General features: G+C 39.3%; 1 protein-coding gene and 1 non-coding gene across 8 annotated transcripts; one reads left to right on the forward strand and one right to left on the reverse strand.

The window, feature by feature from the left end:
• Positions 1–5527: 5527 nt before the first annotated feature.
• LOC111259856 (fatty-acid amide hydrolase 2-A) lies at positions 5528–14019 on the reverse strand. Of its 7 annotated transcripts, none has more exons than XM_022832153.2 (11): positions 13851–13930; positions 12311–12397; positions 11105–11340; positions 10040–10253; positions 8982–9191; positions 8660–8769; positions 8273–8434; positions 7834–8079; positions 7139–7375; positions 6862–6992; positions 5528–6496 (listed from the first exon to the last, which is right to left on the reverse strand). In XM_022832153.2, exons 3-11 carry the CDS (start codon positions 11291–11293, stop codon positions 6388–6390), a joined length of 1608 nt encoding a protein of 535 aa, XP_022687888.1. In that variant the 5' UTR covers positions 11294–11340; positions 12311–12397; positions 13851–13930; the 3' UTR covers positions 5528–6387. The 7 variants fall into 7 exon arrangements, with proteins under 7 accessions (XP_022687888.1, XP_022687886.1, XP_022687890.1 ...); XM_022832151.2 differs by lacking the exon at positions 13851–13930 and adding an exon at positions 13547–13769; XM_022832155.1 differs by lacking the exon at positions 12311–12397.
• Positions 14020–18212: 4193 nt separating this feature from the next.
• TRNAV-UAC (transfer RNA valine (anticodon UAC)) lies at positions 18213–18285 on the forward strand. The gene has a single exon. It is a non-coding gene; the product is annotated as a tRNA-Val (tRNA).
• Positions 18286–18810: the final 525 nt, after the last annotated feature.

Consider the following 18810-nt stretch of genomic DNA (forward strand, 5'->3'; position numbering starts at 1 on the left):
ATATATATTATGTGAAATGATGTCTCACCGTGCTTCTAGATTTGTAAGCCTTTAAAGGATTGGAGAAAAAACTTTCTACAAAGTTAACTGCTACTTACTGCAAATACAGTGCAACCTCTATACCGTCATGTAGATCACATCCAGCGCCAATTGCGGTGCGTGACAGCAGGCAAATTAAACGTCACCGGGTTGCCGACTTGTTCTAGCTGATTCGTGTTAGTTGACCTTCAACGCAGCTACGGACGACTCCGCTCCACCGATCGTTAGTGGACTTCCTCTTATAGTTGATGAACAGTCGCAAAAAACGGATAAATTGGTGCCCAACAAGGGAGAGGGAAGGATCGACAAGTTAAGGGGGAAGTCACAGGACACAGAGCTCTTTTGTGTAATGTCGGGCTTATGGAGCTGTGATGACAATGACAAGCACCAGTAGCAGAAACGCCAAGAAAAATAACTAAAAAATCGACGACAAGAATGGACATCACTAGAATCGCCCCACAAAGCTGCGAGACTTGACTATTTCTAGCGAGGGCAAAATGGAGATAGTAGCGTACAAGCCAAGAGTGACTCTCCTTGCCTTTAGCAAGAATAAGAAGCGAATGGGCCAACCACGCTATTAAAATGCCCTTAGTTAAGAGGACAGATCCGGATTCACAAACTGCAAAACACATCGGTAAACGATCGACGGCAACAGTAACAACTATGAGGTTACGTGAAGACATTCATAATTACAGCGGCATATAGGCTATCCTGTAACTTTGGACAAACGGAACGAGATTTCTTATCGTTTTGTATAGTTCTGAATTGAAAAGCAATCTTCTTGTTAAGAACGTTGCCGTATAACTTAGGACTTTGGTTGGCAAGGGTTTTTTACGCATATGTAATCTCAATTTTGACAGGAACATGTAGTGGCCTGGGGTTAAGATACAATGAAATCTACAAACTTTTGCAATTGCTTTTATGTTTGTCTCGCGATAAAAGGCAATCAAAAATTTGGTCAACAATACCCATTGTTTTTGTGATAGCACAGCGGGTAACGTGTTTGCCTACTAAATTTCTGGCCATCATCGAAATTGGGCGTGCTCAGGGGAACCAACCGTCTGAAATAATTCTTAATGGCAATATTGTAGATAACTATTTGAAATAACCTTTTTCTTGGTGACAGCCCTTATAGGCTGAAATGGGGGCACTTACTCTTTTTGCTCGAATTATCGAGACGAACAATATCGACGGTTGTTTGTACTCCGAAAATGTTACCACTTTTTTGTTATATGTTGTTTTTATACATTGTTGCCCCGTGTATTGTTGTGCCCCATTTCTATAGGTCTTAAATGAAGAAAAATACTTGATAGTTAACGAGACATAAGTGATCGGTTCTAGTGTATTTTAGTGCCGAGGCAGGACGACCTTATTACAGCTGCAAATCATACGGCAACTGTCGGACTATGACAGTAAGTTACGTCTGATACGGTTGCTCCATAATTAGACTATGGCTAAGTTGTAAAACCTTGATTAAGTAGAGAGGAGTTTATTTAATTGATTACCGGGCCATTGCCCCTATTAAGGAGCAATAGACCTCATATTGAAGGGCAATCGTTGTCGGTGCTGCTGTGCTGAAGACAACCTACTTACTAGTCAATGACGGGATTTTTTGTCAGGTAATTTAAAAAAATCTTGGTTATCTGATGCAAAGTGAGTAACCGCCCACGTCTCAACTGATCTAACAAAATAAATCATATGAAAGAAATTCTTGTTGAAGGACCGCTTTGGTGAGGCCGAGTACTAAGTTATTTACGTATCATGTTAAAAAAATAGCGATCTTGGCTAGTTACTGATAAGCATCTGCTTCTAAAAATAGACCCACGAGGAACTTCACCTTACATCATCTACTTTCTAGTGTTATGCTTTACTGTGCCGCCTTGGGGTCAGTGGTATCGTCAAGACAATTCTACAACGAGAACCTCTTTTCGTATAATGTCCACCAACGCTATATGTGAAGCAGTTTGCTAAGAAAGTATACCATTTCCCTACTGCTATTCCCAGCCGCACGCTTCGTCTGAAGCACGTTTCTACACTTAAGAATATCAATTTCCTTCATATATATATATATATATATATATATATATATATATATATATGATATATGATGACATATAATGAGATATAACAAAAATAATAGTTGGCTATGACCGGAGGATCTGATTAGGCATTGATTTTACCTAGTACTGCATATAGCCCAGTTAGCAACCGCCTTACCGATGATCGCTGAAATGCACTAAATGAATTAAACCTTGTAATACACCTTTCGCTACTTTTATCTTCACTACATATTGCATTACTCTGGATGCTGCATATCTAATTTTTCCTATACATAATAATTTTAGTTCCGTTAACAATCAACGTTTACGCAAACTTTGGCTTGCTAGCGTACTTAATGGATAAGAGTCATTTTGGCATTGGTATATCCGCATACTTTGGGCGGAAACTGCGTTTTCGGTAAGATCCCACTTTTTACGTCGAAGTTAGAAAGAAACTTATGTTCTAGAATCCGAAAGATGTTTATTCTCGTCTAGTGACACTAATTATCGCAGCGTAGGTATTTTCGATTTTGCTTCAGGCCAAGCGTGCAATTGGGAATGGCAGTAGAAAAATAGTATACTTAACAAACTGCCTCACTTATAGCGTTGCTGGACATTATACGAAAAGAAGTTCTTGTTGTAGAATCGCCATGACGACACCACTGAGCCCAAGGCACAGTGAAACATAACATTAGAAAATAAATGATGCAGGATAAACTTTTTCGAGTCGACCGTCTTTCAAAAACCGGCGCTTCTCAGTAGTTAATGCCGAAAACCTTCCCGAGCTGCCAGTCCGGCCGGTCAATTGATTACGGTAAATTTCGAAATTCTGCCGCGATTAACAGTAGGTACTGCTGCTTTACGAGTTAGAACTGTGACGTAACGCGTTGATTTAGAGGTAGTTCAACTGCTAACGGGCACAGGAGGACGAATTTTGGACTAATAAAAATTACCTATCTGTACATTTCTTTAAGCCTTTGGGTGATACTTTTTTATGTATGATTGATCATGTGAGTCTAAGTCTAATGTATGGGCCGGGTGTAGGCCTCGACAGTCACACCTTTCTGCCAAGGGCATTATCCATGTACTCCGATTCTTAATATTTTCTTACGTTTTTCTCTGAAGCAGGCCATATACTAATAGAATATCACACGTCCTTTCTTATTTATAATCTCGCAAAAAAAGAAAATGGGTTTTATTTATGGGACGAAAATACAAAAGCACCTAGAATAGAAACACATTCAAATAGTGTTAAATACTTACTAGACATACACACTATTGACTTGCAACCTTGTCCACAAAAAAGCCAGTGGTAAAATAAAGCTTTAGAGACCGAGTCTCTGTCGAAACTTACTCCAAGGCTGTGTAATGACTCAGCTTTCTTTTTTAAAGCATACGAAAGTCTGAAGCTTAGTACTGGCAGTACCATAAGATCAAACACGATTCCCCTAACAGGGCAATGGGGCTTACGACAACGGTGAGATACTGAACAAACGAACTTGGCCCATGGATTAACAGAAGTGAAGACACTCTCAGGCAGTCTAGGAAGTAAATGCTAAATCCTGAAATAACTGAAGTCCATCGAAGACGTAATCGAGAAAGTCGAATCTATTTAGATACGATCCCTGTATTTGTACACGTTAATTTATACACGGTAGCGCTCTGTAGTAGTATATTTATTAGGTAAACTGACCTACTAGTAAAGCAAAGTTCAAAAGTTTAAATTTTAAAGTTGGCCAAGTTCGCTTGTAGCAGCCTGACGTTTCGCGATAATCTTGCCGAATACACTTGTATTCCGTACGGGCACGAATGCCTGTACACGTATGTCTAATAGTATTTTAGGTAGTAGGTCTAGTGACTTACCTCGTTATTGGTCGAAGTGATCGTTCAATGACGTTTTGCCATTGGTCTTTGTTTCTCTACCACAGCCTAGCGTAACAAAGGTTCTGGCTTTGACAAAGTGCTTACATGTTTAGTGTCCTACACACGGCCTTGCCACCGGATATCATTTCAGACGATTGGTGTGTTAGCACGAAGCAGATTATGTCGGCACCTAGTCTCGAACCTCCAACATTTTGCGTGGTTCTATGATTAATAGGCAACTATCTCACCATTACACTATCTTTGAGTCGGTAGCAAGGCTTAGATCATAAACCAGTTCGGCACATATTGTGAAAAAATGTGTCTGTTTACATAGCTGGAAGGATGGCGATGACTTTAGGCATTAGATTGCCAAGAAACGTGTTCGGAAGCAGAGGGTGTCAACTCTAAGATGAGAAAGAAATGCTACCATATACCAACCGTGTTGCAATATACCTTCAAGTTTAAGTGCGTACCCATTTCCTTGCTAGAAGCAGCTGGACGCCAGAAGAATCCAAGTGCTAGCGAAGGTTGAAAATTACATGCCTTCTACACTCTGGAATATTAACCACCTTTAATTTGCATTTTGTTATGTGGGAAACCTTATTCCGCTAATAGTCGATAACTTCACAGAAGTTGTCAAAGTTAATGCCTGGCAGTTTTTCTGTTGGTCTGAACGATACCTTGGAACGCTTAGCAAGAGAACTATTCGTTACGTTATATATAAATACCATGTCAAAAACTTAATTGTAGGATTATAAATGTTATACGGTAACATTTGTACTCATACAGGTACGTTTAATTAGCGTAAATACCATTTGCTACGGCAAGTACTTGACTAGATTATTATTTTTTCTATCTGTTTTTTTAATGCGTTGTTTGGTTATCGCGTTCTTTGTATGAAAATACGGACATTAAGGATTCACTTCAGTGCCCCACTACTGTTCACCCATATTTAGATGAATGCGTAAAGACGAACCCAGTTTCAGTAAAAAAGTTAATTCCCTAAATACGTCAGATTGTCGGGGGCAAGCAATAGAGCAGCACAGTGGAAGCAGACTGGGTAGGCTCAATACCGAAAGGTCCGTGGATTAAATGTGTGCTCTGCTATTTACCTTTTTTTTTTCTTTGATACATTGTACTTCAATATGTGAACCTTCATATGAGTTACTTAATAATATATATATATATATATAAATTAAGTAATAAAAAAATATTTTCACCACTGAGTGGTTCGTTAATAAATAATGACGTAAATGCTTTGAGAGTTATTGAACGATGTATAAAATTTGAACTATACGTGATGGCTTGCAGTGGCTTCACGTAAACATAAACACTTCTTCATTTCATTATGAAGCTTGAAATTAGGGATATTTTTGGTTAAAGGACAAAAAGAAAAATGGCTGCAAATAGCGCACATGAAATAGCTATAAAATAGGCACTATATATCCTGTACAGAATCGCTTCATATCCTGGATTCGGAGTTGACTATTTTCAATACAAATCAATTTTCTTTTACATACACAAGCTATGTTGTTGGCGGTAGGTCACAGACGCGTGGTCTACCGATCAAATAAGGACACTTGAGGTAGCAGTCGACTGAACCAGAATTCAAGCAATGGTTTATTAGTATATTTTCTTTATAGAGAGTCGACATGGCCTGTATCTTAACGCAGTGTCTGATTACAGGGTGAAGGTAATCTCGCCAGTCTTCCGATGAGCAGTTTTTTTTTTGAGGTCCTAATTATTGTTAACACTAGGTAGAGAAATAGATGATACAATAGCAGAAATTGCCGTCGATTTTATAAGTATCGCTTGCTCTAAAGCATTAGCCGGGACGGCATGGAAAATGACGCATACAATTCCTCCAAATAGCCATAACTCGTTCTTTATATTTATTTCTATTACCAGTTGTTTTCCTTTATTTAACTGCAATTAATTGCAATTTAACTGCAATAGTGCACTGTGAACGCCCAGTTTTGATTTATTCCTAATTCTCGTTCACGACCTGAATCTACCGTCTGCATAGACGTTTCCACACGCCTTCTACTACGTTCTGCTGCACTCCCTTTACACTTGTCTAGGAATCCAAAAACAGCGATTAATTTTTAATTCATTATTTTCAAAAGGTCTCAGAATCCTATTCCGAATAGGCGTTAAACACTGAAATGTCCTGTCACAGTCAGAGCCTTTTTCTAAGATTTTTTGCAGAAGGATATATCCGCGTGAACATATTCGTGTATATTACAAACACCTACGATACGTGGGAAGCGAGACACGACGCTTAGATGATAATAAAGCGTAGCACCATTACAAGCTGGTAATTTTGGAACAGTCTTCCGTTTTAGCTTTACATCAAAAGTTTAACGGTGGATTCTCTTTCCAACCTTTCAATTCGTACAGCGCGTTCGAACAGTATGACATATTTACTGCAAAAAAAATTCGTTGTTTAATTGCTTTCAGTATCTTCATAGACGTTTAAGGGGCAGGGAGGTCTCCAGCCCCCGAAAGCTTTCTCGAGATCGCGTGCAATGGCCAGCGTCAATCGATCGTTGAACCTGAGGGAATAGTCAAGTAAAGAGAGGAAAGTATATTAGGAAATCTATAGCGATCCCCAAGCAATACTTTTCTAAGTGCTTTTGCTTTGCTTGCGTTGAGATTCGCTCCGATCTTTAGGTTGTTCAGTGTGCATCTTACCCATAAAAATGATGCTTTTACTTTCCGCTCTTCGGCTAGCTTTATAGGATCAATTAAATAGAATATGCCCTAAGTGAGTCACCGAATAGCGTAAATATGCAAAACGACCTTGGGCGGTGACCCTTGAACCGAATATAACTGGCTCTTCGGCTTACCTCCAATTATGACAAACCATTTTAAATCAAAATTCCACCTAAAACTGCAACGGGTTCATTAACGTCTCTACCTTCGGGATGCCACAGCAACGGAAAGTGGTACTCGCTCATCGTTGAGTCCGATCGGACATATAGTCACAGGCATCTTAAGGACCGTGAAGGGCGCGATTAAGCTCAGAAATCCGTACGGGTGTAGCTGTGGCTGGAGTGTAGAAAAAAAATTATTGGCTAGTCGAATATATTTAGGTTTTTTTTTTGTATCCAGTCTAAATTAGGCTTAATTAAAACCTGCAGCAAGGGGCTGACTAAATATATTAATTGATTGTGTTGCGTTAAAGTGCTGATTACCGCATGATGGAAGGGAGCAGCACTGAGCATCGCGGGAAATATGAGCACCCCATTATCTCCGAGCATGGCGTTCAGCCTCCTTTCAAGCTCTTCGAGTCTGTCCAGGTTCCGACGTCTCCTACTGGCATAACACTTTTTGCGGTATCGTTTATCAATCCACGACATTCGAATAGCAGCCAACGTATGATAGGACAATCCGGCCACTTTAAGGAACAGTTCCCGCTTTGGATTGATACCCTGCAAAGGCAACGGGTTTCAAGTACATCGAGTAAGCAAATCAGCAAATTAATAATTAATCAGCACCGCCTTTTCAAATTAGATAACGAGAAGTTGCTTACGGCCGATAACTCCTTTGGACATTGGTAATGTTCAAGCATTAGAATATATAATATAAATATTCTCTGAGGTAGAAACCTATTAAGAGTGTTCAGGCCTCTGCAGGATCCGCTAGAGTAGCTCCATTATCATTCTAAGCTCTTTTTGTGTCTCGCTTGTGCTTACAATGCCGTCGTTCATAATTGTACATTTTATTTGTCCACCTCTTTGCTAATGCTATACATATAAAAATAAATTAACTATGATCCAACAAGCTTGATGCAAACAAGCTAGAAAAACATTCTCTCTCTCTCTCTATGTATATATATATATATATATATGGACATATATATATAATGGCGTAATAAACATAAACACACTTTAGGAGGCAACTTGAACAAGAAGCGCGTTGGCGGCACTCCAAGACGTTCCATCGTCGACAAAAAGAAAGTGAAACCATCGGCAAAGAGTTCGGTAGGTCGCATCTCCTGAATTTCGCAGCCGTGCGTTGCAGCTAAATGTGAAACGACCTTCCTTACGGAGTAACGCATGTCAGAGCGAACACATGAAAAGTACGATGCGCCCTCTTCATCCATGTAGTATATGTTCAACCTAGAAATGTCCACCTGCGACGGATTTCCAGAAATAACCGAAAAGATAAAACGTTTTCTAGAGATATTCTTTTCGAGAACGTGTCATGCATCTCAGTCCAGATCACGGATATATAACTGAATACAACTAACAACCTACAACTAACGTGAAATTGACTCAACTACCTATTAGGCTCAGGCAACGAAACAGGGAAGATCAAATGAATACCGGCGTGTCAAGTTGTAGTTTAGATGGATCTCGGGCAAGTAGCCGAAGTACAGGACTAAGATCTTCTGAGTATCGTGTCATTGGTCCGACGCATACGATTGGTGCCATACCTTTCGCAGGTTCCGGGACGAGACCTTGGATATCGATTACTTCAGCAGATGGCTAAAGAAATTATACCAGCAGATATTTAAATTAGGCTCCTTCCATCTTGAAATTAACAAAAAACATTTTAAACTTTTATCCATTGCGCATTCAATTGTAAGGTGTGCAAAGACCTTGACAAAGTAGTTGTCAGTATAATTGTACAGTTATTTTGATAGGACATGCCCTGGCCAGATATAGAAATAAGAAATATTTTGGAGCAGAAATTCATGCTGTATTCATTACCTTGTGGCCAAACACGCCACACCATGCAGACGGAAACCGGACCGAACCGCAGGTGTCACTGCCGACACCTATAACTGAAGCAGCTGCTCCGAGAAGCGCTCCTTCACCTCCTGATTATAGCAGCGTCAAATGTAGCAGAAGGAGACCGGAAAAACGTGAATTGCATTAACTACTTCGATCATCATTATTAATAATGGCTAGCGAATTTCTGGACTCTCGACGTATAATTGGCCCGTTTTCAAAATCCATTTTCCTCTTTTGGCGTTTTTCGTTGTTTTCCATCACGGCGTTTTTTTTCCGTGTGTGTGTAATGTATAGTTACCACTGGATCCGCCACAGGTGCGGTGAAGGTCGTATGGGTTATTGGTTGTGCCATGAATCAAGTTCGACGTTTCCATCCACATCGTCATTTCGGGCACGTTTGTTACGCACAGTGGTATTGCCCCAGCGGATCGAAGCATTCGAATGCAAACGGAGTCCTGCGGCGACCGTTCACCCTTATGGATAACTGAGCCGATATCTGCGCATTGTCCTGCACAACAAGGTAGTAAGCGAAAGAAATTTCAAAAGGTCTCGCATTGTCTCGTTTTCAGAGATTTCACAGCCATATCGTTGTTACTAACCATCCTAAAGGGACAGTGTTCTTTTCTAGACGATAATTAAGTTCAACTATTTTGACCCGGAATCCTATAGGTATCTAACGGTTTTGTTTAATATACTGGTGCGATTTGCCGCCGTTGATGAAATCACTCATGGAGATACGGATGTATCCGTAATCGTACGATTATTATAATTAACTCGTTTTGAATTATCTTTATCATCTGCCAATCTATCAATACAATCATTGTCATAGATATACCGGCTTATCAACTGTTCACAGCCACTATATCTGATTTGAACCGAATAAATTATTAGTCATGTAATTAGTTACCGTGGAAAGCTATAGCTGATACGACGTATCTGACCCTGTACGAAGAACTAGATTATATTACGAGATAAACAAGCATCGTTTTGTATGCACAATGGCGAGGCAAGGCGCTACATCGGTATGTTTTTTGAACGTCTACATAGCCAGTGCACAAAAGCTCCGGCGTATGGGAGACAAAACAGTTTTACTTAAGGTCACTAAGGTTCACTTATGCGTAGTTGTACATAACTAGCAAATGAAACCTGCCGCAGCATACTTCGTTCTGTTTACCCAGTATATGTTGTACAGGAGGAAACAATCATTGTTGACAAATGACAGGTTACCAGAGTCATGTCAAATGGCACGAATTGGTCCAGCGCTCATTGTTGCCTCTATGTCCACAGTTGGCTGGCTTTAGCGGCTTCATAATCTCTAAATACCAATTATATACTTGATGTACAATCGTATACTACCTTCAACAGAATTTGACTCCTTTGTCGTGATTGGCACACCCAAAAGAGGCTTTTCTTTGGCTAACTGGGATGCCGTCGAGTTTCGTACGAGTTCATCAGCTCGTCGAGCCTCTTCTAGCGCTTGTTCGAATCTTTCTGATACCACAGCATTGAGAAGCGGATTTACCTGTTCGATTCGGGCAATGAAAACGCGTACGACCTCTTCGGATGTGATCTATGCGATTTTTCATTGATGCACAAACATTTAAAAAAAGAAAAAATAGTTATTAGTTGATTGGAGAGCCATGACTAAAATAAAGCCAAGAATCAGCTTAGAATCGAACCCCCGGTGGCAATCTACTATGTTACGAGGCATTCTTTAGGCAAGGTCTCAAACTGTATATACATATATGTACATTGATATACATCGTACGACTACTCCCTGCCATCGCGTAACACATCGTTTGTTTTATTTCACAAATAATGTGCCTCGCTGTTGAGCGAAGATGAAAATTGTGTTTGTACAGATATTCGTAAAATCAGGCAACATCACAATAATTTTTCATCTTTAACAATTCAAACCAAAAACGGAAAATGTTCATATCGTTTATTAGTAATGTGTGTCTACGTAAATATTACTCCAGTGACTATTGTCCAGGTTCACTATATGAAGTCTATGCACCCGACTTCAACATTCGTGATTTCGAAGTGAAACTTTGCGTAAGCGTGTTTTGGTACTATTTTAATCTCGGTCGTACCAAAAAGTTCGCTAAATGACGATATCCGGACAAAATCCACTGAAGTTACTGAGCTTCATCGAACATCATCGAGTGGACATCATGCATAAAATTCAAAGACGCACATTTCATTTGTACGCCTAGTCCAATATCCCATTTTAATGTTAAACACTCTCATAAATTCTGCATTCTGTTGAGATAATTGTATGCTATAGATTGCTTTAGTCCATTATATCTTGAAAATATAACGGAACGGAACCAGCGATCCGTGGTCGTTGTTCTCGTTTCTTTAGTCATTTCCCGCAGCTTTATTCACAAGCCTTTCAGACCATAACAAACCAGTACTCACAATTTTTTTCCGAATCAGCGAAGCTATCTGTACTCCGGAATAGGTGAGTATTCGGTTATTGATCGAAGGCAGCTTGCCCCTGCCGTCTCGTTCGCCTTGGTGCCACAGAAACTTCACCGTATGGAAAGTGAATAACAGAAAACAATAAAGCCCCTCAAAGAAGAATGTCCAGACCGAGCTCATATTCATTTTGCAACTCCCCGGGGGCTTATCTCAGAAGTGGCCTCTTGTTATACCTGCATCAAAAAACATGGAGGAACATCAAGTAACTAACTCGACCGTGAATCTTATCTTGATGACCATCGTCATCTGACAATGGCCGTCAAAAAAATCTCTTTCTGGAAAACAGCTCCCTTTTTTGTGTCGATGTTGTTTACAATATATGAATGATAAGAAATAGGCAATCCGATGACACAGTCATAAAGTGTTAACTTGCTAAAGTTACGGATAGCGAACTGATTGCTCAAGTTCGAAACCGGGCGCAAACACAATTCGTTCAAAAGAACGGAAAAGAACCAATCGCCTGAAACGATGCTAAATTAAGACATTACCAGATATAAAAACAACTATTGATCGATATAGAAGCGATCATGTTCAGGCTAAATCGCACTTTAATTTAACTCTTCTTTTGCACAAAGAACCCGTCAATTGAGATCAAGGATACTTGCTGTCGTCTTCGATTTTAGTTTCTTATCGAAGCTCAAATAAGAAGATCCTCAGAAGCATTTTTAAGAGAAATATACTGCTCCAAATATAGCTGCTTTTTTTCCCAGACCCAGTTTAATCATTGCGTGATGGTATCAATAAAGGAACAGATTTAACAAAAGTAAATTTAGAGCACATTATTCTAAAATCACACTGCGCTATTGGCTTATTCAGTCCTGAAGCCCAATTTAACACCGGAATTCATCTTAGAATCAATGAAAAAAAACAGGCAATAATTATGTGGAAACTGTTATCTATATTATTTGTTGACAGAAGTATAGTAAAGCATTTTTTAAAATTTTTATGTCGATCTTTGTAGCTCAAACTGTTGACGTGGGGAAGGGCTTGAGTTAATAAGCGTGCAGAAATCTAGGTGCATTTGCTTGATTTCAAGACGCTTCCTCCTTGTTAGGCTGAATCAGAAACGATAAAAAATGCCGTCTGTAAATTGAAAAGAGCGACCACGACACTTAGGCCTGGAGCGGGTTATTTAATATTTACCTTGTCAGGTGAAAACAAGACGTTTTGGAAAATGTCTTCCAAGAGATTAGCTGCCTTAGGGGATCGCCAGCCGTAACCGCCGTTGACCTAATAGTACCAGATAACATTATATGGATCTTTTTATAGGGCGGTGCTTGCGCTAACATGTTTAAAGTCGCTAATTAATCACTATAGAAGACTATCGTCGTGCACAGGCAATGTATCATATTGTTATATTCGAGTTTATACGATTCTACCGTTCAGTAACTCTATGACGCGCAACACATAGTTTCTACAATTTCTGCATTCTCCGTTTCGATAGCGCGTGGGAGGACAGAAAACGCATAAATAATGAAGGAATTAAAAAGTGACAACGGTTCTTCATACATAGTTCGAATGATCCGCGCCTGTAATATACGCCGTACGTCAATCGTCCAAACAACATGGCGATACAATCATCCGCAATGTATGTGAGACAAGGTGAAATACTCTATTTACTCTAGTGGTTATTCAAAGTGAGAAACGTTTCCGGTTTGTTTACGTTCACCACAGGGCACGCTTCGAAAAACCGTAATCCAAAATTGAAATGCCGGTACGTTTGGCTAGACACACACATATGTATATATATGTATACATGCATATATATATATATATATATATATATACGTATGCATGTGTACCTCTATAGAAATGATTGATGTTTATTAAGGTGTCTGTAAGTGTTGATTGCTCTGACTAAAGTAAACATAAAGCAAATGTTTAGAGAGTATAACTTAACTGCGGCCGACGGCGCCATTCTGGCGGGTTAGTACTTCACGTCTTGTAGCTGATACTGTTTATAGTTTTACGCTGGTACTATATGGACAAAACTCTATCATCACTGGAGTACTAGTTTACTAAGCGCAATAGAAATTTGACAATATATTTGGAGACTATGCTTCTGCGACAGACATACAAAAACTATGCACTTCCAGGTCATGGTGGCCTTGACCATTATTTGAAACCGACGAAACAAAGTACACATTTATTAAGATGCTATTCATGAAATTGTCAAGCGCTGCAATAACAACTCTTTGATATCAGTAGCTTTTCGGGAGCCCACTGTACAGGGTATGCTGTTAAAAGCAACACAAATCCGCCTGCCCTGTATATCTTACTCTAACGTAACTCGCAGTACACCCATGTTCCTGTCCTCTAGCAAGCCCAACCGTACAGGACAAGTGTAGTCCTGTCCTTCATACACACACACATACGTACCCTCATTAGATGACCAGGCAAAGAAATACAATCATGTGACAAATGCTGTCTCCGTTAAAGCACACCCAGATAACTAACGGCAGGCACCATAACTATACAAAATCAATCAAATGAGAACGTAATTTTTAGCCTACTAAGCTACACGATAATAACAATGGCACAGTAACAATATCCAGTCGAACCGGGTCAACCGTTAGTGTATTTCTGGCCGACCTGACTGTTTGTCACCAGACAGATTGATTATTCCCTCGTTTTAATGTCAAAGATAAAAAAACAAAAAAAAACACAGTGATTTTCTCATTACCTCTGTAATTGGCAACGCCCTCACCCGTACGCAGACAAATGGTGAAATAGTTTCTACCATATACCACTATTAGCGTTCGCTTAATACGCTTTCCAATGGGTAGCTTTGTGACCCGGTAGTCGCCAACTGGTCGTGGTAAATCTGATGACGGCATAGCAGCATAAGATACAACGCTTCGGTGGCCATGTTGCCTCTTCTCGATGAGATGCGCTCGAGATACTTTGACCTGTGTCTTGTTTGCACTTTCTCATTGGTCCAAAACAAGAAACGGCAACTTTGCGCGAGCAACAAAGTTGAAATATCCATTCGAATGATAGGCAGGCACGGTGAGCACGACAAAATGGGAGAAAAACTGCCGTTGGAGAGAGTCTTCACGTTTGCATTTTGCCCTAGCCACAATATGTTATAATCGCATTGAATACCGCGAAACGGTGGGTACGTGCTAAGATAACTTGGGTACATGGATAGGCAGATGTACGGCGGCAGAATAATGTCAGGTGGAAATCGTAAAAGTTTTAAACTCTCAAACTAAGGTTTTCGTAGCCTCGCTTGATTCGAATATAGTTCCTGTGTTGTTGAAACGATAAGTTTTTGCTCATTTATCGATGTTGGTATACCACAGGCGGAATCATAAATGCATTAGGGACAGTGCTCGGAACGTTGTTTATTATTCGACCTTTATCAAATGGAGAAAAGCATGTTGATTTGACCGATGTAACCGCCCCATACAATAAATATAGGTATAAAATATGAAATAATCATTATCTACTAAAGAAGCGTATGGTTCGAAATAGGTTGCTTCGTTGGTGATATGAGGAGCGGCGGATGGCGTCACAAATGTCTTCCCGTTATCATAATTACTGCAGACAAGAACTGTGTGAAGGTCTTTCAATAACCACACGTTTTACTAATAGAACAAGTCGACGGATGATTGGTTCCTCAGCTTGTCACGTATAAATCATCTGTTGTGGTTGTTTTCAGAAGGCCTATATGATTCGTCCTTGAGAAGAAGGAAGGAGGCGACATTGGCTTATGGGAAGTCGAGCATTCGTGATCTATATAAGGCACTAATCGGTCTCAGGGTTCGTCGATCCTAAACGTATCTTTCTATCCAATGTCGTAAAGATTCGCAATCTGTAGTCAGGGCTAGTTATAAGGAGGACTCGGTGGACTGATAAGCTCTTCTCTTGTTAGCTTGTTGCTTTCGAGGCTAAGTTACACAAGCTGATTACTATGAATTAATCGTAATTTGGACAATTACCTAAGTTGAAGCTTTAGAACTACTGCGTGATTTAATGAGACATATTTTTACGTCTTATCAAGTAATACAAACGCTTACGCGCAGTGGTCAAGTGCGAAGACACCGTAAAATTTCGGTTCTTAAGGACGATTCGAATGCAATCGTACTCGAACATATAGGTGTATACATAAAAAAAAAATAAATAACAGCTAAACCTCAACGATCGCGGCGTTAAAAATTGCTAAAATGTGGAAAAAGGATTTTCCGATAAGAATTTGTTACCTGTAAATTAGCGGTATGTCTCTTTTTGATTGGTTGTGGTAACGTCAATGATTGACTGTATGATTTCGGCCAATTCGGGCAGTCTGAATCACTATTGGTATCAAGTCGACGTACGTGAGCTAGATAGACCCATGACGATTTGGCTCAGGTTTGTGTTGGAAAGACCGTCAAGTCCAATGTTTCAAAGGGGGGCTAATACAATGAAAATATCGATATTACCTTATTTACATCTGAGCTCAAATGGTAAACTATAGAACCTCAGGTACCGCGGCAACGTCAAGTATATTAGTCTTTACCAATGGTTAATTTTCTTCTAACAACACTGTATATATACGTAATTTTCTTCTGTTGTGCTTATTTTATATGATTTTCTTAATGGTAAAGTGTTGTGTATTTTTTCTAATTAAAACTGTGGTCATTCAAAATAAAAATGCCCACTATTGCAGTTAAGCGCTACGTTTAAAATACATTATAGTAATGGTCTGATTTCATACGTAAATGCATTTATGGCTTTCTTCTATTCGGTCAATAATCCTCTATGAAGAAAGGTTCTACTGGCTATTCATACAGCTTGCCTGACTCGAGGACTGGTTATGACCAGGGGGTAGAAATGCCTACTCAATAATATTTGAGGCACGAATCAAAGCCTGTTTATAATAGTTTCTATACTAATGTCGACTTTCTACTGCTGCAAAGTTGCGTAATGAAATACTACGGAAGGGAGATATTCACAGGGCTTATATAATGTAACCGTGCTTCTATTTCTACACGCTTTGAGTACGTTTAAGTAGCGTCCTTTGAAATACTAATGGGCAAACTTATTTAGGTGCTTCCTGTTCCTAAAATCGAAAATATGATCTAGGCTTGTATCCACAAAAGCAAGAACTTATTCAAATGTTTCGTTTGTGCTTAGTAACTTCGTAGTTTTAACGATATCGGAATATGCGCCTGTCGCTATCGGCTCTGTTTGATAGTAAACAGCAGTAGATCGTGTTTTTTAACGATGAATACTTAGGCTCGATTGTTGATTCGTCTTTTCTTCATTATATAAGCCATCCCTTTTTTGGTGACACCGTGTGTTTAGCTTCTACGGACTATACTGTAGAAATATATATATACTAATAGTTCTCATGGGCATTTATCTTCGGTTCTATTAAGGAAACTATTGAATATCCAGGGTCTACCGTGATCCAATGTAGGCGGCCATGAAATACTTTTAGAGCTAGGGCGTCAATAAAAGTACCTCTTTGCTCCTTGAGGAGCGATACTATCGCTTTATCAGGAGAAAAATCATAGTAGCACTTTCCAGTTCGAGAAAACAAAACGTTTACCAATGAAAGCTTCGGTGAGCTGAGTTCTTCGGCATCCAGCGGAGTCGGGTATGTGTCTGTCGTGCAGATGACATGCTAAATATGGATAACCAGAAAATATTCAGCAATTGAATCAATGCTTATTATAGGCCATCATTAGTCTATATTGATATTTGGTTTTGTGCTTTCTTAACCTATTACGTTCATTCGCCAGAAGTACAGTTTATACACTATAAGGAACTTTGTATATCCTCTTAATGTTCAGGCCGTTGGCTCGTAGGATACAATAAGGTACCTATAATTAATTCGTGCTGCACAGAACCTATGTACATTACCTTCCGGCCTTCTAACATAACTGGCAAGATGACATATTTCACGATGCCATCCATCCCAGGTTGCCCTACACGGGGTGCCCCTAGTATTGATTTGGTTTTCTTTATGATTTTTTCTTGCGATTTATGCTGGAAAGCGGGTCCGTCTGAATAGTACAAGTGCGAAGTCTTTTTTGGGATACCTATATTATTGCATTGTATGAATGTACAAACAGCGGGGATTAGATAGCGCGAATTTAATGTAGTTTTTTATCAGGTTACGTGCAGGCTTAATCAGCACTTGCTTCTGAGGTCGAACTTAGAAAATATGTTGTATTTTAAAACAAAAACAGATATTTGTAAGATATTTGTAGTATCTGTTGGTTACACGTCGCTTGCACGATAGCATTGTAGTCCATACACGAATTTATAAATGATACTAATCACTCAAACAGAGACGAGACGAGTGGGTAAATAGGTCTGAGATTATAGGCAGACGTAATAAATCAAAGGAAAATCATGAAAACGGTGGACGCTCCTTAGAATGGGTACACACATTACTTTTATCTCACTAAGCACCTCTTGAATATAACAGTGAACAACTGACGTATTTAAGTAGAAAAAAAAGCCTGTTTCAGAAATACCTCAAAATCATGGTTAGGCTACCGCTCGACGGACGGATTGTTTTTACCATCAGCGATTCAGAACTGCTCACTTTGGTAGGCACATACGAATATGACGAGAATGGCCAGCAGAGCCCACTGTATTGCGTATCATAAATCAATAGAAGCAGATTAGTCTCGGATATATTCGCAACGCTAAAATTTTTTTTGAAGCTAGCGCTCCTTATTAACAATATTAAAACGCTCAAATAATAATAATATATTTAATTATACTTTAAATAAGTCATAGACCGATAAAATTATAGTGAACATTGCTCTGGTGTACCTATGGTGGCCGCAATCTCTTTTCATTATATACATGACTCACCATTAAGTAAGGGGCTTATCCAGGCTATCCAATGTAAAGTTATCCATTCGTTTGTCCATTCGTTACTATAGATGCAGCCGAATAGGAGATTTGTCAATGGAAGTGTACGACGATTCATCTTGACGTGTAGATTCATATATCTAAAATCCTTTCGCAGATTTTCTTCAGTTGACCAAGAGACAAAGCAAGAATTCAGCGGCTATTATGTTACCACTTCACAACACCCCGTGGTTCCATAGTGTAGCGGTTATCACGTTTGCTTTACACGCAAAAGGTCGCCGGTTCGAGCCCGGCTGGAACCAATCATTGTGTCTTGTTTTGCATTGGTCACGATTTTTTAGCTAAAATAGGTGCTATCGTAACACTGATTGGACTCTGGCTGGGAAGATGACGTAAACGTGGAACGCTCGACAACTATCAATATATGCTCAACTATTATTAGCTCACCTAATGTCTAAACAAGGTTTATTGTATAGAGCTACTCTTCAACACCCGTGTACAAACACCAAACGCGCTGTCCGTTTCAGCAATACATATAAATAAAGAAATTCAACTCACACAGTAATTTCGTTTTTAATAACAAGTTGAAGAAAAGTCTCTTTTGCTTTTCGCCGCTTCTTAAAATAGATTTACGCACATACAGATATAATAATACAAAACTATCGAATAGCATATAAACAGCAATCATTTAAAAAAAATAATTGATTTGACATATTGGACTAATATATATCATCAATTAGATTTTTAGTAGTAGAAAATTTCGTAAGCATAGGTCAACGACACAGCATCTGAAATATATTGAGCCACATGAAACACTCCACCTTATG

Source organism: Varroa jacobsoni, unplaced genomic scaffold (assembly GCF_002532875.2).
Source record: "Varroa jacobsoni isolate VJ856 unplaced genomic scaffold, vjacob_1.0 scaffold_374, whole genome shotgun sequence".
In the NCBI taxonomy this organism is placed as follows: domain Eukaryota; kingdom Metazoa; phylum Arthropoda; class Arachnida; order Mesostigmata; family Varroidae; genus Varroa; species Varroa jacobsoni.

Coding starts and splice junctions, on each gene's coding strand:
- LOC111259856 (XM_022832155.1), bottom strand. CDS start 11,293: ATGAATATGAGCTCGGTCTGGACATTCTTCTTTGAGGGGCTTTATTGT. Junction 10,254..11,104: donor CGCTGATTCGGAAAAAAATT/GTGAGTACTGGT, acceptor AAAATCGCATAG/ATCACATCCGAAGAGGTCGT. Junction 7,376..7,833: donor TGTTCAAGTTGCCTCCTAAA/GTGTGTTTATGT, acceptor TTGCCTTTGCAG/GGTATCAATCCAAAGCGGGA.